At 34.2% G+C, this 19,513-nt stretch overlaps 1 protein-coding gene across 2 annotated transcripts in view; it reads right to left on the bottom strand.

The window, feature by feature from the left end:
* LCA5 (lebercilin LCA5) overlaps positions 1-19,513 on the bottom strand; it is a 55,027-nt gene that overhangs the window by 16,102 nt on the left and 19,412 nt on the right. For both annotated transcript variants that reach the window (XM_017890729.1, XM_017890730.1), the window contains 2 exons: positions 18,808-19,188; positions 13,336-13,865 (listed from right to left, as the gene is read on the bottom strand). In XM_017890729.1, the coding sequence (XP_017746218.1) occupies positions 13,336-13,865; positions 18,808-18,997 (720 nt within the window). In that variant the 5' untranslated portion in view covers positions 18,998-19,188. The remainder of the gene's footprint in view (positions 1-13,335; positions 13,866-18,807; positions 19,189-19,513) is intronic.

The raw sequence follows: 19,513 nt of genomic DNA on the forward strand, positions 1-19,513 counted from the left end.
CACTGTTACTGTAAATTTCAAAACATCTTTAAACAAATATGTTAATAATACAATAAAATTTAAAATACTTAACATTTTTTCCAAAGGACATATCACAGAATTCTATCTTGTTAATGGAAATAAATATAATTTAACAATTTTTGAAAGTTAACACAAAGGATAAGTAATTTTACCTTCATTTGTTTTTTATTAATTAGTAAAGAATTAGATTTAAATACCAATATTGCATTTGTTAAAATAAGTCTATCAATATCAGTTGTTTTAATATCTGTTCTGTATTGTTATAGCTCAATTCTAAAGACTCAGATCCTTGTGTAAGCAAGGACCCTGGAGGTCATGAGTCCACCTTATAGTAATACCTTTTTACAGTATTCCTAGAAGGTAGACATTGAATCTTTGCACAAATACTTCTGGTAGCAGAAAGCTTGATAATCAAAGGATACTGATTTCATTATTGGACAATTCCAATTATTAGGAAGCTCTTTTGAATGAGTGCAAACCAGTTTTCTAGTAATATCCATTAGGTTTGTATTGCCTTCAGGAAATAAATCTATTTCTCCCCCTCCATGTGACAACCCTTTAAACAATGAAGTAAGTTAACATTTTTCCTTATCTTTTCTATGATTTTATGTTTCTTCCACTGCTTCTTTTATGCCAGTTTTTTGACACCCTGGTAATCTTGTCTGCTCTCCACATGTCAGTTTGTTACCTAAAATCTGGTACTTGTTATTAGATGTGATCTGACCAATGAAATTAGACTTATTATTACCTCTTAGGACGAAGGTACCACCATACTTGGTTAACTTCTTCCCTTCCAATTTTTTAAATGGCCATATAATTACAGGTTCATATACTTTAAAAATTATGCTTTAACTTCAATTACTATTAATCCAGGGCTCCCCATAGTGTACACATAAAATAGATGGAAAAAAATTGAGATGAAACAGTTAACCTGACTAAATTTTATCTTGCTTATTTTAGGCCAGATTTTGAGCCTAGGGGGATCAAGCTTGATCTTGTCATCCATCAAATTCATTGGGCCTCCTGTTTTTGAACCTGTCAAGAACATATCCATCCATTCATTATTTTAAGAAACACTAATTTTATGCCAGACAGAGTGCCAAATGTTGTAAATACAAAATCAAATAAGACTTGTTCGTGCTGTTAAGGAACCTGGTCAAATTCACTGATAAATATGCTGAAAGGAACAGAGCCTAAGACAGCACTTGAAAGCACCCACCTAGAAACCTTCTCTTCAAGTTGACAGCTATTTATTTACCTGCACCCTTTGGGTACAATTACTGATCCAATTGTAAAACTTTCTAACACTATTTTCAACCAGTCCATAATTCTCCATTAAAATACAAACATGAAAGGTTTACTGAATTTACCATATACTATCCATATTATATCTACTATATGCTAATTGATGTAATTTACAGTTATATAATATATTGCATATAGTATATTGCATGTTCTGTATACTAATATATTGCATATACTATACACATCTGTATTATATAACTGTATAGAATTCTATAATTGTATATACCATACTGAGTTCTATATAGTTCTCTATATATAATATATAGTTCTATATAGTTCTCTATATATAATATATACAGTTCTATAACTGTATATTCTATAACTGTATAGTATAATGGTATAGTATGTAGTATATAGTATAGAATATAGATGTGTAATATATAGTATATATACATAGGAGAATATAGTAGACATAGCATATCTTCATGCACTATTCTAGCAATCCTAAGCGGGGGGTGGGGGAAAGAAAGTAAGAATAGCTCTAAGTAAGCAATATTTTCCAAAACATTTAAAAACCTGGTAGAGATTTCTATCAAGCTCACTGACTGATAATTTCTAACACCTACCTCTGTTTACCTCTGAAAACACTGGTATTTGCCTTTTTTCACTTTCTCACTTCTCCTAGTCTTCCTAACTCTCCAAAGTACAATGACAAAGGCTCTGGAATCACATTTGCAAGGTTCTTCAGTCCTCTGGAGGATAATTCATTTGAATCTGGAGACTGAGCTAATTTAAATGAGCTATCTGTGTCTTACTATTTCTTCATCTGCTTTGAGCAGGACAAGATAGAGGCAAACTCATAATCCAATAGTTGTGCTTCCTCTGTACATTACAAGTCTGCCCTAAGTAATGGATCTTGTTCTTGTTCTAATGAAACCTGTTTTCTTTAATGAAATCTGTTTTCTTTAAAAGTGTTTTGCCTTTCCTTACCCTGAGCTTTTGTCTTCCAACACAGATTTTACTCCACAGTATTTACTAGTTAGCACCAAAAATACAACAGATTTTAGAAGTGATTTCTGCTCAGCAAATGACATATAGAGAATTAGCATGATGACAGACTTTGAAAAAACAATTAGTATATTTTACAGTTTTTAGATCATTTCATCAGAAGATGCTGATAAAATAACCAAAATTATAATATTTTAATTACTGCTATTATTTAAAACTATGAAAAAACACAAAATGTACTATTACAAGAGGAACCTATTACTCAGCATTTAAACATGATAAAATTCCAAGGATTTTACTAAAATGATAACAAAATAATAGAGCAACAGAAGACAGAATACTGCAATTCTACTCCCAAACACGAGCTTCTAGTGACCTATATGATTCTTTTTTGTTTCGTTGTTCTGTTTTTTTCTTGAGACAGATTCTCACTCTGTCACGTAGGCTGGCGTGCAGTGGCATGATCTCGGCTCACTGCAACCTCCACTTCCCAGGTTAAAGCGATTCTCCTGCCTTGGCCTCCCGAGAAACTGGGATTACAAGGAGTGCACCATCACACATGACTAATTTTTGTATTTTTAGTAGAGACTTGGTTTCAACATGTTGGCTAGGCTGGTCTTCAACTCCTGAGCTCAACTGATCCGTCTGCCTCCACCTACCGAAGTTCTGAAATTATAGGCATGAGCCATTGTGCCCAGCCATGACCTATCTGATTCTATGTGACCTAGAGGAAGGCAAATAACATCTCTCAGTTTCCTCAACAGTTCAATGTTTGCATTGGACTAGACAGTTCCCCATGGAGGTGTTTCAGAGGTTGCTTCAAGTTGTTAGGCATGTGAGTTTCTGAAGTCCCCTCTGTAACATAACTCTTCAATCAGTACCACAGAACAATTCAGTTGTATCTGGTTGCCTGTGAAGAACTGTCAAAATTTGAAAAACCAATAGACCAAATCAGTAGTTTCAAACTTTTTTTAAAAAACAGTAGAACTCTTGAAGTCCACTGAGCTCAAATTGAAAACCACTGCACTAAATTATTTCCACGGGCCTTTCAAACTCAAGAATGCTACCATGCTTTAATGTATTTACCTTTAATTAATGTACTTTTAGTACATTTCTCTTTTTCCACTTATAAATTAGGTGTCCAGTAGGTACCAAGCACTGAGCCAGACTCATTATGAACTTTATCCCTAACCCTGTTTATGATCACCTGCAAACTTTTACAGACTGGAAACTAAGGTTCAAATAATTTAAGTGGTGTATCACACATCATAAAGCTGGAATGGTGTATAACCAGAATTTGAAACTTGTCTGTGTGTGTGTGTGTATGACGTTTCACTGGGAACTTAATAGGTTAAAGGGTAGGTATTAACAGTCTAATTAATCGCCTAATTAAAATATAAGCTAAAATTTTTTAAATTCAACCTTGAATTCTAAGCCAATAATTCGTAACTCAACTAAGTTAGCAAAGTCCATCAATGTTTCCATATTAAAGATGCTTTCATAAAAAGGCAAATGCCTAGGGGATGGGAAACAAAAAATGGAAATGCTCTAGAATCTCCTGGAATGATAATAACCACAAGAAAGGCCAATTTAATCCTCCCAAAATGAAGAATTTAACTTTGATCCAAGAACAACTATTATCCAGTACCATTCTTTAGAGTCCTCATATTAACTAATAGCCAAAAGTGATTTTAAAATGCTCTACTGACCCAGGGACTTCCTCTTCCAGGGTTTTTCCATTAGTATACTAACATATACAAATAAAAATTAATGTTTAATGCTTTGCATCTTTTATACTACCTCAAAACAAAAGCCAACATATATATTAATGTTAAAAGAATAACTTTAGACACATGAGCAGAGTTTATTTGAGCCAATTCACAAACTGGGCAGTACCTAGAACCAGAATAGGTTCAGGGTGACTCCACGGCTGCCAGATGGTCGGGTAACATTTATGGACAGAAAAAGGGAAGTGACATATAGAAAACAGAAGTGAGGTAAAGAATCAGGGGGGCTGGTTACAGCTTGGTGTCTGCACTACTTGAACATAGTTTGAAGAGTTGGCCACTGGTGACTGGCTGTGACTGGTACAAGAGTAGCTAACTGTCTGTTTACATATTCAGTCAGATTATAGGTTGCTATGTATGGAGAAACTTTTAGGCCAAACTTAAAATATGAAAGAAGACAGCTTTAGGCTAAACTTAAATTTAACATTAATAAGGAAAGGGTTCATCATATTATGATATATCTCCACAATGGAATAATATGCAACCTTTAAAAAGCATGAGACTGGCCAGGTGCGGTGGCTCAAGCCTGTAATCCCAGCACTTTGGGAAGCCGAGATGGGCGGATCACGAGGTCAGGAGATCGAGACCATCCTGGCTAACATGGTGAAACCCCATCTCTACTAAAAAATACAAAAAACTAGCCGGGCGAGGTGGCGGGCGCCTGTAGTCCCAGCTACTCGGGAGGCTGAGGCAGGAGAATGCCGTAAAACCGGGAGGCGGAGCTTGCAGTGAGCTGAGATTCGGCCACTGCACTCCAGCCCTGGAGACAGAGCAAGACTCCGTCTCAAAAAATAAATAAATAAATAAATCATGAGACTGATTTTTTCGTGTGTGTGCAAAAATACACACACATATCTATCTAAATATATGTATATAACATAAAATATGTAAAAGTGCCAAAATATACTTTTCAGTGAAAAAAAATGTATTGAACAATGTGTATGGTATACTCCCATCTGTGGTAAGAGAATGAAAAATGGACATTAATATATAGATATGAGATTGCACACATAGCAACAATTTCTTAACAGTGACTGTTTCTTTGGAAGGGGCTTGCAAAGCATAGCATAGAAGGAAAACTGATGTTTCATTGTCTATCCTTTTGTATAAATTTTAAGCCCTGTTTTAGTGCTTGTATTACTTTTTCAATGGGAAGGTTATCTTAAATATTAACACAAAATTGTCTTAACAGTTGTTCCACCTAAATGGGTATTTTCTAAGGATACTGCAAAGCTTATTTTCTGAAACTGATTTAAGCTTTACCCTTCAATCATAAATCTCATAATTTCATTGTAAATCTTCTCCCTCCAGAAAAGGTAAAAATATACATAAATAATAAAATCTAGGCGGTTCTTTGATTATACAATAAAAATTAGCAGAATCTCAATGAATGATATTTTGTCTTCTAGGCAATTATTCTTTTCAACAATGGGAAATTTTCATTTCTCCAACATTAAATAATAGATATAATAAGGACTTAATTGGGGAGCATAAATATAATTTACCATGTTAAAAACACTTTTTGCATATGAAAGCTTTGAAAGTATGAATTTAGACTTATCAGATTTCAGAACTGAATGTCACCCTCAGAAATCATTGTTTAATTTCTTAGATGAAACAACTTCAACCTGGAGGTTAGGAAAACTGTACAAACTCAGAGTTAGACAAGAACAGGGCTAACCTGGTTTGACCATTATTCTGTACTAATTAGCTTCATTTGTTAGATAAATGCAGAACAGATAGGAGAGGCAAAGGCAGGCTTCTGGATTTGGGTTTCTGAAGGGTGAAAGGGCAGAAAAACTTTCAGAGCAGCTTCCAAGCCACTAGAGCAAAATATAGCAGGTAAAGATAAAGGAAAGTGATCCTGACTGGCCCAATATTAGACAGTTCACTTCCAGTTCTGAATAAACTAAGAAGAGTAAAGGGAAGACAATGCTGTATCTAGGAAGACAGACTAGTAAGAGTAAAGGGAAGATAATGTAAGTAAAGGGAAGAATTTCAATTCTTATTTTTGAAAGTGGTTTACATGGAGGCAATATTATCAACAAGCAACACTTATACCTACTTGAGGGCAGCTCTAGGGTCAAGAGAATTTGAATACCAATCTCTTATAGTAAAATCTACTGAAAGAAAAAGAAGTTTATTCAAATTTCATTTCATAGTTCCATGATACTGAGCTGTATGATGATACTCAAGCATTCCCCAAAATCTTTAGAAATTTATTTATTTTTTTTGAGACAGAGTTTTTTAAAAGGAAAGTCTTAATAGTTTTATTTTGTTTTCTAACAAAGTAACTCACTCTGTGCCAACTTAACGTTAAAAAAAAGTTGAATTTTTATATGTACTAAAAGTGTACCCTATAGTTTACTGGAGTCCTTTTAATAATTATGTACATAATATTACATTTATGATCTTCTCACAATGCTTGGAAGATAGTTTCCCATTTCATGATTATGGTTTCTTATGATAGTTACCTTTCATGATATTTGCTTTATGACACACTGTTGGTCATAGCTATGACTGATCTGCTATTGCATCCCTGATCAGGAACACAACCCCAACATTGTCTTTCTTATAAGGAGTTAGGACAGAATTGATGCCTTTACCTTCAGCCCCTATTTGAAGCCAGTCTCTGGACCAATAAGAAATGGTGCAGTCTTGCAGTCACTAAAAGAAACTGCATATTAGGGGAATTACTAATGAAGTTTCTAACAAAGAACTGTCTATGTTAAGTCAGTGATTCATAAAGAATGATATGAAAACCCTTAAAGGTCCCTGAGACACTTTGGAGAGTCTTCAAAGTCAAAACTATCTTATAATACTAAGATATTATTTGCTATTTTCACTCATATTGTGTCATGAGTATACAATGGAGTTTTCCAAAGGCTCCACTGAAACATATACACATTTGGAAAGTGAACCAGTACTTTCCAAATGATCAATGCGTGATGTAAAACATCCATTGAAAGACCATCAATGAATGTTAGTGTATCCAAATACAAAAAGCTCATTAATATGATTTCATATTCCACATTGCAACTAACCATTAAGAAATCACTTGTTAAGCTTTAGCGTAATACCAAAAAAGACTATTCATTACCTGAAAAGGCTAACAAAATACTCTCCCATTTTCTAACTACTTTAGACATCTGCGTGAGGCTCAATTTTTTTCATACTTATCAATCACAACATAACGCAACAGATTGAAGCAGAAGCAGATATGAGGACCCAGTCAGCTGTCCCCTATTAAGCCAGGCATTAAAAAAATTTTTTAAATATAAAATTATGCCACTCTTGCCTTCATTTATTTTTGGTTTGGGAAAGACAGATTTTTTTGTTAAAAGATCTTATAACATATAATGAGTTGTTTATTACTAAGTGAATTAAGATAAATTTTTTGATGTTCCTGATTTTTATTTCAAATGTGCTAAATACACATAAACAAAAGCTGGAGGGAGGTGTCAATCATTTTTAAGAATATAAAAGGGTCTTGAGAACAAAGGTTTGAAAACCACTACTTCATATAACTAAAAAATGTTTTTCTTCTATAAAAGTTAGGCTGTACATGTGTTACAGTTTCATTTAAATATTGTACGGCATATGTATATGTATGGTAGATGCACCTGACAACAATAACTGAACTTAAGCACACCCTGAGAATGATCCTGTATGGCAGGCACACCTGAATGTGTGTTCAGAGTTCCAAGCAGTGGCCAACCCAAGAGATTCATCCTTACCTGTGAGGAACATCTGAGTCCCTGGCCTGTCTCATGGAACGCTGGCCATACAGGGATATCCAGACTCTTTGTTTTGGGTTAAAAGAAGTTGCCAGGTGGAGGTTGTTAGGGGGTGGAGGTTAAGTGAAAATGCTATATAAACTGCATGCTTTCTGCAAGAGGTGGCAGTTCTACCGTCCAGCCCACCATCACTGGACCACCCTGTATGCAAGTTACCCTCAGAAAACCTTATGTCTCATTTGCTGGCTCTGGATCTCTTTTTCGGCCTCTTGAACCTGGTGCCATTCCTGAGGAAGTTAATAGGTATCCCACGTGACAAAATATTAAATTGAGGCTGATACACTGACAGGACTTTATTCAATAAATTTATTGATATAAAAGCCAAAATAAAGGTATAAAGTCAACTGTAAGGAAGGAAGGAAGTATACAGACTGAGGTAACTGTCTGCCCTTTGTACAGAGCTCAGGAAGTTTAATCCCATCAAGTATTTCTCCATCCCTGGTCTATGGCCTGGAACCAGAGCAAACCACATCTTACAAGATAGGCTATAATTTCTGAAGGAGGACAGACAATTGTCATGGTGGTTGTCCCCACAGATACCTTTGGTTGTTCACCTCTCTAACTAGTTATCCATTTCTAAACTACTCCGTTCATAAATTACTAAGATTCTGTGCATTCTGTCACTTCCATCAACGAACAAAATAAGCCTGTACCCAACTTACAGGTTGATGTTCTGGGGAAAAGTTTTTCACAGCTCAGCTAGTTATAGATAACCTTGAAGACGCTTCGTCCACCCCCACCACCCCCACTTAAGAAGGAATTGCAACTAGCAAGAAGAATGAGTTGTGGCCTGAAATCCTGGAATGAGATAAGCTATAAACAAATAAACAAAGCTGCTTGACACAATTTCCAGCTTTATCTTAAAATAAAACAAAAAGTTACAGCAAAAAAAAAAAAAAAAAGAAAACACATAGACAAGTATCCTTACTAAAGAACATCATAGAACTTAACAATAACAGAGATCTTTACCAAGATTTTACTGTAATTTCAAGGGATACCCAGGACTTTCTTGGGTTTTAGTTAATTTGCAAAATGAAACATCACAATCAAGTTTCTGGTTCTTTTCCCTTAATCAGTTAGTGGTTTGACTATACCTGAGTTAGAAGAGAAAGGATCAACAGTGTTGGCTGAAGTAAAATTTGAAAAATAAAATGAGGCACAAAAACAAATGCTGAATTTTGCAGTAAAGTAAGAAACTCAATAGTAAATATTTCAAATTTTGGATTGACTGCTGAGATCATGAAAGATGTACAAAATGGGTTAAAAACCAGAGGCTGCATTTAGGAAGTATGAAAAGTAGGTTAAAAGTGGAGAACAATTACCCTCAGGTGGGCTGCGCTGGCTACACTCCCCCTATCCCCCCAAATAACAAGAGAGCTACTATAGTACAACAGCTGATGTGAACTTATTGGGTTAAGAGAAGTAGGTTCATGGCTGAGCGTGGTGGCTCACTCCTGTAATCCCAGTACTTTGGGAGGCCAAGGTGGGTGGATTACCTGAGATCAGGCATTCGAGGCCAGCGTGACCAACAGAGTGAACCCCATCTCTACTAAAAATACAAAAATTAGCCGGGCGTGGTGGTGTGTGCCTGTAATCCCAGCTAATCAGGAGTCTGGGGCAGGAGAATCGCTTGAACCTGGGAGGTGGAGGTTGCAGTGAGCCGAGATCATGTCACTGCACTCCAGCCTGGTGGACAGAGTGAGACTCTGTCTCAAAAAAAAAAAAAAGTACGTTCATAATATCATATTAAATATTGATTCCAATATAGCAGAAATGAAGCAGTTTAAACGTACCAACCCAACTTTGAGGTATACAGTTGATAAATCCAGTATTTCTAAAACTTGGGAGTAAACTTCTAAAACCAAGTCATTCCTTGGTTTGCACAAAACATTCGTAACTCCTTGTGAAAATAACTTTTACAACAAAATACGTTTTGAAATTCAAAATAAAAGTTCAAAAGTAATTTTCTAATTTAGTAAGAATTGAGACAATTTAAAATTGCACCAAAAGAAATAAAATATTTAGGTATAAATCTAAAACATATACAGATTTGTATTCTGAAAATTACAAAATAATGATGAAAAAAATCAGATTTCCTAAATAAATGGAGACACATACTATGTTCAAGATAGGAAGATTCAACACAGTAAAGATACCAGTTCTCCACAGATTGATCTATGTTTAATGCAATTCCTACAAAAATTCCAGGAAGATGTCTGTAGATGTAGACAAGCTTATTCTAAAATTTATGTGGAAAGGCAGACGATCAAGAGTAGCTAAAATAGTTAAAATGTTTAAAATGAGGTATAACATGAGAGGAATCAGTCTCTCTAATGTTAAGGTTTATTATGGATGCTGTACGTAATCAAGAGTGTGTAGTAACAACAAAGGAATAGACACATAGATCAATAGAACAGAATAGAGACTACAGAAATAAAGCCATAAAAATATGCCCCAAAAAAGTGCCAAAGCAATTCAATGAAGGAGGGATACCTTTTTAACAAATGGTGCTGGAGTAACTACACATCCATAGGCCAAACAAACAAAAAGAACTTCAACCTAAACCTCACAGTCTATACAAAAATTAAATCAAAATGAATCATGGACTTAAGTGTAAAATATAAAACCATAACAATTTTATAAAACACCAAGTGGTATACCTTAAAAGTAATCAATTTTTATTTGTCAATTATACCTCAATAAAGCTGGGAGATGAAAAAATAGAAGAACATCTTTGGGACAAACAGGCAAAGGACAATAGGGATAGGTGACGTGTTAGACTTGACACCAAAGCACAACCCGTAAGAGATATATCTGCTAAACTGAACCACATCAAAAATCAAAATCAAAAATTTCTCCTCTGAAAGACACTGTGAAAAGGATGAAAAGACAAGCTACAGAATGGCAGAAAACATTTGTAAACCATATATCTGACAAAAACCTTGTATCTGGATTATAATAAAGAATTCTCCAAAAATAGATAAAGCAAACAATCCAATTAGGAAATGGGCAGAAAACATGAATGAAATGCACAGATCTACAGATGGCACATAAGCACATGAAAAGATGTTCAACATCATTAGCCATTAGGGAAAGGCAAAATAAAACCACAATGAGATGATGGTACATAGCTATCAAAATGCCTAAAACTTTAAAAAGTGTTAACACCAAATGCTGGCAAAGATGCTGAGAAACTGGACCACTTACACACTACTGGCGGGACAATAAAAAATGGTACCACTACTTTAGAAAAGAGAACGTTCTGATGATTGTTACAAATGGAAAAAACAACAACAAAGAAAAAAGTATAAAAAAAAAGAGAGAGAACGGAATGGCAGTTTCTTACAACATCAAACACAGATTTATCATAAAACCAGCAAGTACACTTTCAGGCATATATCCCAGAGAAATTAAAATGTATATTCAAACAAAAATCTGCACATAAATGGTCATAGCAGTTTTATTAGTTAAGAGCCCAAAACTGGAAACAAACCAAATGTCCTTCAACAGGATGTACCATAATACTCCGTAGTGGTGCATACCATGGAATACTCAGGGAAAAAAGAAACTATTGATACATGCAACCATCTGAGTGAATGTATAAGTGGAATCTGCCAATGTCAAAAGGTTAGATATTGTGTGATTCCATTTATATAACATTCTTGAAATGACAAAATTAGAGAAATAATGAGCATATTAGCCGATGTCATAGGTTAGTGAGGGAAAGGCAGGAGGTAGCTGTGGCAGTAAAAGGGTAAAATACAAGGGATTCTTATGATGGAATTGGTCTATATCTTGACTATGTTGGTAGTCACACGAATCTATACATGTGATAAAACTGCACAGAACTAAATACACACACATGTAAAACTAGGGAAAGTTGAATGCAGTTGATGAATTGTATGTATCACGACCAATTTCCTGGCTGTAATATTATAGTTATTCTACATATTTTTTACAACTGCATGGCAATCTACAATGAACTCAAAATAAAAATTTAAAAAACTTCCAATATGAAAAAAAATGAGGACACTATATGGTTAACTACTTCAAAGACTTAACATTATAGGTGACTGATTTTCATGCTCCCAAGTGAGCAGTCATATAATTCACCTCCATGTATAACTCAGAATCCACAGGGTCAGTCCCATTTCTTATCTCTTCTCTCTCTCTTCTCCCTCCCCACCACCTGTCAATCCCCTTCACATAAGAGAAAACTGCAGTATATAGTTGTATACGTGTGTGTATGCACTGCAATTTCATGTTCTCTATATGTAGTTTTATATACACACTCAGCTATTTATCAAATTTATTAATTAGCAATCTGTGCTCTTCATAATTTTAAAATCCATTATTTGGCACATTTTATGCTTCCCTTTAAAAATAATTAAAATGTCAGTTATTTGTTGTTTATGGTAACTATTCTCAGTCCCCACTCCTACCCTAGTTCATGGGTAAGTGGCTCTTAAAAATAGTTTATTTGCTTTGCACTGTGAGCTGATCATTACTGGAATCTACATAATAGGGTATCTTCTGTGCACTGAAACAGAAGACAATAATTGCAAATTTTGAAGGAAAAAAAATAGGCGCCTTTTCTGGCCACTGATGTACAGCGTGTATTTAATGAGTCCCTGTCCCTGGGCATGGCACTGGTATAATGGGCATGGCATATTATATAGACTAAGTACCACAACATGCCATGTATTAAAAACATCTAATTAATATACTGCAAAAACCTAATTTATTGATAGTTCTGAGCTTCCTTTGCTCACTCTCACAGCAAGCATTATTGCCATACTTTTTCGTACCTTTGCTTTCCAAACCACTTGTCAATTTTAAGCAACAGAACCTGACTCAGGGCTTCTGTCTAATACATATACACAGAAGGTGGCAACTGAGTGCCCTGTGTAAAAGTCATGGGATAGGACTCTTTTCCTCTCTCCATTCAGGAAAGACATACTTTTACAAGAGCTGCTGTATTCTCAGACTAGTTAGTCCTAACAGTCTTCCACCCACGCTCTAACAGTTTTTTCATTCTGGGGAGTAGGTGCAGACCATGTCCAAAAAGATGTACTACAATTAATTTTTAACAATGTGCATAGATATAAAACAGAAGGCATTGTTCATGTGGCATTTCTTACACAGTGGCCCCAAAAGGTCAGTTTTATATACTATGGCTATTACAGTGTCATTTCCAATTTTAGAGAAACAATCAGATAACCAAATAGAGTATTTTCCCAAAATGACTATGATCCATCAGTCAACATGTAGCTCATTAATGTACACAATCTTTTGCATCTTCCTCTTAAATATAAAATACTAAATTTTCCCAAATCTTTTACTTAGAAAACAGTACTAAAAATAGTTTTCATTTCCAAGCAAATATCAAACTGCAATAAGCAATTTTAAGAGAGCACATTAAATGCCCAATAAGAAACTTCCCAAGAAAGTACAATTAGAAGCTGGAGAAATTGTACCTTAATTCTTCTCTCGGTGTCATCTAACTTTAACTCTGCTGAAACTAGTTTCTTTGCCAAATCATCTCGTTCAGGTAGGTGTCTAGCTTCAGAGATCTCTTTCAGTTTCTGTAAGGAAAATTTTGTCCTAAATAGTTCACTTTCTGTATCTTTTACTCTTTTCTCAGTTGCCCGTTCTTTCTCTTGAGATTTTCTTAAGCGTTCTTTGAGTGCTGTAATCTCATTGTTATGACGAAATATAAGCTGTGAGATTTCATTTTCGGCATCTTCAAACTTATTCAGGGCTTTCTCCTGTCTGTACTGAAGCCTTTTCAAAGATTTATTTTCTTTTAGCAGCTCAGCTAACTTGACCTGGAGTTCAGATACTTCATTCTGCAGCTCATTGATTTTTAGCAGTCTTGCAGACAGAATCCGTTTTGTAACAGGATCAGTATCTTTCCGAAGTGGCTCTCTATTGAGGCTCTGGGAGCGAAATCCCACTCGGACTCCCTTTCTGTTTGGTAGACCTTTAGGGCTTGGTTTCCGAGGGACTAAAAAAGAAACAGGAATAATGTAGAGTGAAAGCTATACCATAAGTAGTGTTATTTATTCATCCTAACACAAGAGGGTCCGTAACATTCTTTAGTTATTTTTGTCATTAAGAAAGGATTTTACAATATTAGTAAAAGATCAAGTTTTATTTTATAGGTTTCTACTAAGAAAGGTGTGCTATATTTTAAGAAAGGTAAAAAATATTCTGATCCACCAAAAATGATATCCAAATAGTTTATACAGAATTATTTTACATAGCTTTAAAAGACAGCAGTGTCAAGCTTTAACCATTTTTTAACTTTTTAGATAAGATGGCAAGTCAGAATTCAAACATGAGAGTAATCAGCATCATCAGCATTAGCGTGGTACATAACAAACACTAGACAAAACATTGTGATATTCAAATCATTCGTGCCAAGATATTGGGATCATTATTTGAAATGTGAAAATGTATATTTTCAATTTGCATTTCTCTAATGATCAGTGATGTTGAGCTTTTTTTCATATGCTTGTTGGCCATATGTATGTCTTCTTTTGAAAAGTGTCTGTTCATGTCCTTTCCTCACTTTTTAATGGGGTACAATGAGATACCATTGCACATCAGTCAGAATTATTATTAAAAAGTAAAAAAAAATAATAGATGCTGGCAAGGTTGTGGAGAAAAAGGATCACGTATACACTGTTGGTAGGAGTGTTAAAATTAGTTCAACCATTGTGAAAGACAGTGTGGCGATTCCTAAGACCTAAAGTCAGAAATACCACGTGACCCAGCAATTCCATTACTGGGTATATACCCAAAGGAAAAGAAATCATTCTCTTATAAAGGCATGCACATGTATGTTCATTGCAGCACTATTCACAATAGCAAAGACATGGAATCAACCAAAATGCTCACCAATAATAGACTGGATAAAGAAAATGTGTACATATACACCATAGAATACTATGCAGCCATAAGAAAGAACGAGATCATGTTCTTTGCAGGTTCATGAATGGAGCTGGAGGCCATTATCCTTAGCAAACTAACGCAGGAACAGAAAACCAGTAACATATGATTTCACTTATAAGTGGAAGCTAAATGATGAGAACACATAGACATATAGAGGGGAACAACACACACTGGGGCCTATCAGAGGGTGCAGGGCAAGTGGAGAGAGCAGATCAGGAAAAATACCTAATGGATACTAGCCTTAATACCTGGGTGATTAAATAATTCATACAACAAACCCCCATAACACACATTTACCCATGTTATAAACCTGCACATCCTGCATGTGTCCTTGAACTTCAAACTAAAAAAAAAAAAGGAAAAGAAAATGTATGTTTTCTCTACATTAATTACAACTTTAGCTGGGGACAGGATGACAGCATATTATACAGTGAGATTTGTGGCTCAAATTTATCACTGAACTATTTGGACAATTCAATCAAACCTTTCCAAGTCTATTTACCCAGCCCATAGAAAGAAGACAATGTCATCGACACAACTAGGTTGTTGGGAGAGTTAAATGTTCTACGTGTTCTCTGTTAGTAATAAGAATATTCCATTTATCGGTGATTGAAAATGGAAAACAGAAGTACAGGTGTGTTTCTAAATGCTTTCTCAGAAGATTTCTTTTCTGTGATGTTCAAATCAAAACACCTAATTTGAGATGAAAACAAAAAATCACATCCTTAAAATGTAAGTATATGAAATCTTTAAAGAATACATTTTAAATCACATTGCTCAAAATTTGAAATAATGTTTTATTTTTACTAAAAGTTCATTAAACTTAAGCCTCAATATTCAGAGCACCAGCCCTTTAAAAGAGGCACTTGAAAGTCTGCTAAGAATAATCATCTTTAATCTACATGGTGACTGCATTTTTTTTCAAGGAGAAAACACATTCCAGAGTACAAAAGTTTGAAGAAACACTAGAAGATCCAACCTTTCCTTCCCCGTTTCATCAGCCATGGATACTTGATTCCATTTTGTAAACAAGTAAAGAATAATAAGTAATTTTCACAATTTAACATTACAAAGTTTCATTAAAAAGATAAAAGATTTTATAGAAACTGTTCTGAATGTGTATCAATTTGGGATTCCAGCTCTATAAATAACTGAATACATGAAAGGAAGCAGTAATAAAAAGAAATGAGGGAGTACTTAATTATTGCTACCTTGAAACTATGCTATCCATTATGGTAGCCACTGCCACACACAGCTTTTGAGAACCTTGACATGTGGGTAGCTCAAATTGGGATATGCTGTAATTGTGAAACACACACTGGATTTTGAACACTTGATTCAAAAATAAAAATAATGCAAAATATTTCACAATGTTTTATACTTACTATATGTAGAAATAATACTCATATATTATTAAAATTGATTTCATTTGTTTTTCTTTTTTAACCTGGTTACTAGAAAATATAAAATTACATTTGTGGCTTGCATTTGTGACCTGCATTATACTTCCAGTGGGCAGCATTACTTTAGAATATAATTTTAAAGTTGAAATGTCCATCATTTCAGTTTTCTTTCCCAACATATGTAGTTAATGGAATTTTGGTATATATACGCTATTATGGGATATGTACTCAGCTCTTGGAATGACAGAAACTTTATACATAAAAATAACTATATATGAAGATGAATGTCAACTGTTCCAAATATGGTTTTATTATACTGCTTATAAAACGAAACTTCACAGAGCAACTTGTTTTATACGAAAAGTTAAAGCCTAATAATATAAGAATCAGGATAAAAATTTTGAGTCAGATAAAAAAGGGTTTTCACAACCAACTTTCTGACATCCTAAAACTCTGAGTATAAATTTTTTAGCATATTCTATAACTACAAACTGACCATTAACCAGAACTCACAAATATTTCTAGCTTTCATCTACCTTTTATTTTCATTTTAAAACTATCAAGACAAAATATTTTAAACTCTTAAGTGTTAATAAGAGTAAGAAGAAAGATGATTGTTGTGTATATCATTCTTCATCTCGCTTTGTTAAGTCACTCCTAAAAGTGGGTGGAAAATTGCTTTTCTTCCTTCAGGTGTTAAAATAATATGACTAATTTTTTTAATGTAGTAAAATAAATTATGCATCCACCAAAAAAATCAAGATATGTTTATATTATTGAAAAAACAAAGAATAAACATATAACAAATGAACATGTATAACTAAAACTTACTAAATTTTGCCATGATAAATTCTGATGCAGCATGAATTTTATGCAAAAAAACAAAGTATGCTGAAAATTAAGGAAGGGGAAGGAAGAATATGCTATCGAACATGCCAATCCGAAAATTCGTTTAAAATACTGTTTTAATCACATTTGTTTTGTCCTTAGGTTAGTCTATACTGATTGCGATTTAAACCAAGAGAAATTAACTTAGTGTTTACGGAAACGTATCAGTTTGGTCTTGTTACTTGGTCTAAGGCCGACTAATTATCACAGATTTTAATTCAAAGGACAGTGTAAAACAGAAAACAGTACAAGTCAAATTGAAGACAATAATTGAAAATTTCTGGCTGATGCTGGACTGCTTTTCACAGCTTTTCTCAATTATCTTCTCAAATAAGGTAAGGCTTACAAAGTTCTGACTCTTTAATTGGCCTCCTAAGTTGTTTCTGGGGAATGAAGAAAAAAATTAAACTATTCCTTACCAATAATACCCTAGGTATTTCTTCAGAATAACAGGCATTTTCTAAGGTTCAACCCTAAGATCTGTTTTGTTAGTTCTTAATTATACAGCAAAAGTTTAATAAGACATCATGCTCTCAACTACAAAATCATAACAGGCCCCTCACTGAGACAGATTTAGAGAAAGAGACCAAAATACTACCACCACCAAAGCACTGTACTCACAAAAAAAGAAAAAGAAAAAGGTTCCTAATTGTTATAAATGGTTAGAAGTATGGAGCTAGACTGGGGTCCATGAAAGGGTTTCTTTCAAAAGGAATACACATTATTTGTAGTTTTAATGAGCAAATATTATTTTTTGAAGTAAAATTTTATAAAGGCAAACTTAATTATGCCCTTGCTTAACTCCTTTCAATGGCTAACTATTCCCCACAAAAATAGTCAATACATTAGCACAGGATGCAAGGTGTTTCATAATGTGGTCCCTTGTTTCCCTTTTCCACCCACAATTTTATCACTCCCTGCCTTGCAATCTAAACTCTCACCATTTTAAACTACTGCTGTGCTACTTTTATTAATGGGTACTGTAATTATCTCATTTGCCTTATTTTTCTACGCTGTACTTATAAACCTTACATATTTTGTTACTAACTACAGTGGGGTTTTCTTGACCAGAGATTTATTGAGATGCAGATATTTGTAGAATATTATATAGTCAAATATGTATGAAGGCCTATTTCCATTCTAGTAATATTTTAATAACAAAAATGACTTCTAATGATTAATCCAGTTTCCATTACAACACACTTCAAAAGAAAGCAAATTACACCAAAGGCCCCAATTCCATTCCTAGGTTTAATTTCAATTTTTACAGTAAACACTGTATTACCTAGAGTAAGCAATTTTACTCAATCTATTAAAAATGTCCCTTAACCACTTTATATCAATGCTTTTCCTACTTTCAAAAAAATGAAGATACAAAAAGGTACATATGATTTATAAACTTTTTTGCCTTTACAGTATCTCGGAAACCCCAAGACAAGCATTTCTTTAGGAAAAGAAAAAACAAACAGAAGGCTTAGGTATGTTTCCTTCTGTGTATTGTATGACTCTGAATATAACAAATTTAATAGTACCATCAAACAACATTTAAATATAAGTATATAACCTATAAAATGTAAATCAGCCCACTTCCATGTATACAACAACATATATACCAAAAAAAGAGTTTCATTCATACACGTTGTCCTTAAGCACTCAAAATGAGTCTTCTAGGTCCACCAGACTCTTTTAAAGAAAACTTACCTTGGTGATGTACTTGGCCGTCTGAAGTTTGTCTTTTAGGATTTTTTCTCCTAACACTTGCAGGTGAAAAACTGACCAGTGATGATCGGCCAGAAGACTGAGGCGTTTCAAAATCAGATGAATAAGAACAATGGTGTTTGTCTGACTTTCTTTCTTGATCAGTACCCGGACTTCTTGCTCTTTCGCCCATTGTTTTGAAAAATGGTTTCTATTCACATAGTTTCACAGAGTATTTTCTCCAGAGGAGACTATGACAATACTGAAAAACATTTTCACAGTCTTCAGATCCTGATAATACGCATTTCTGTGCAATCTATTTTCTCCAGAATGTATTTGTAGACCACAATTCACATTAGCATCCAGAAGACAAACTTTTTTGCCCTGAAATTAAGGAAGGGGAAAGGAGATTTATCATACAGTCTCTACAGTCGTTTCTACAATTAATTACAATGAAAGACACTAAAAGCAAAATAATATATAGCTCACAATTTTTAAAAGACGCTACAATTTATCTATATTTTCAAAGATAAGTTTTTTACAGTATTTGGAGGAACTACAGACTGTCACAGCCTAGACAGATAATAAGTACCTGACATACAACTACTTCTGAACAAATGTTAACTGAAGTTGACTGTTCAATTTTAAGAGTTATACCAGAGACAAATGCTGAATTTTAATGGACAATAATGACCAAATTACCAGTTTT

This window comes from Rhinopithecus bieti, unplaced genomic scaffold (assembly GCF_001698545.2).
Source record: "Rhinopithecus bieti isolate Rb0 unplaced genomic scaffold, ASM169854v2 scaffold_20307, whole genome shotgun sequence".
Lineage (NCBI taxonomy): Eukaryota > Metazoa > Chordata > Mammalia > Primates > Cercopithecidae > Rhinopithecus > Rhinopithecus bieti.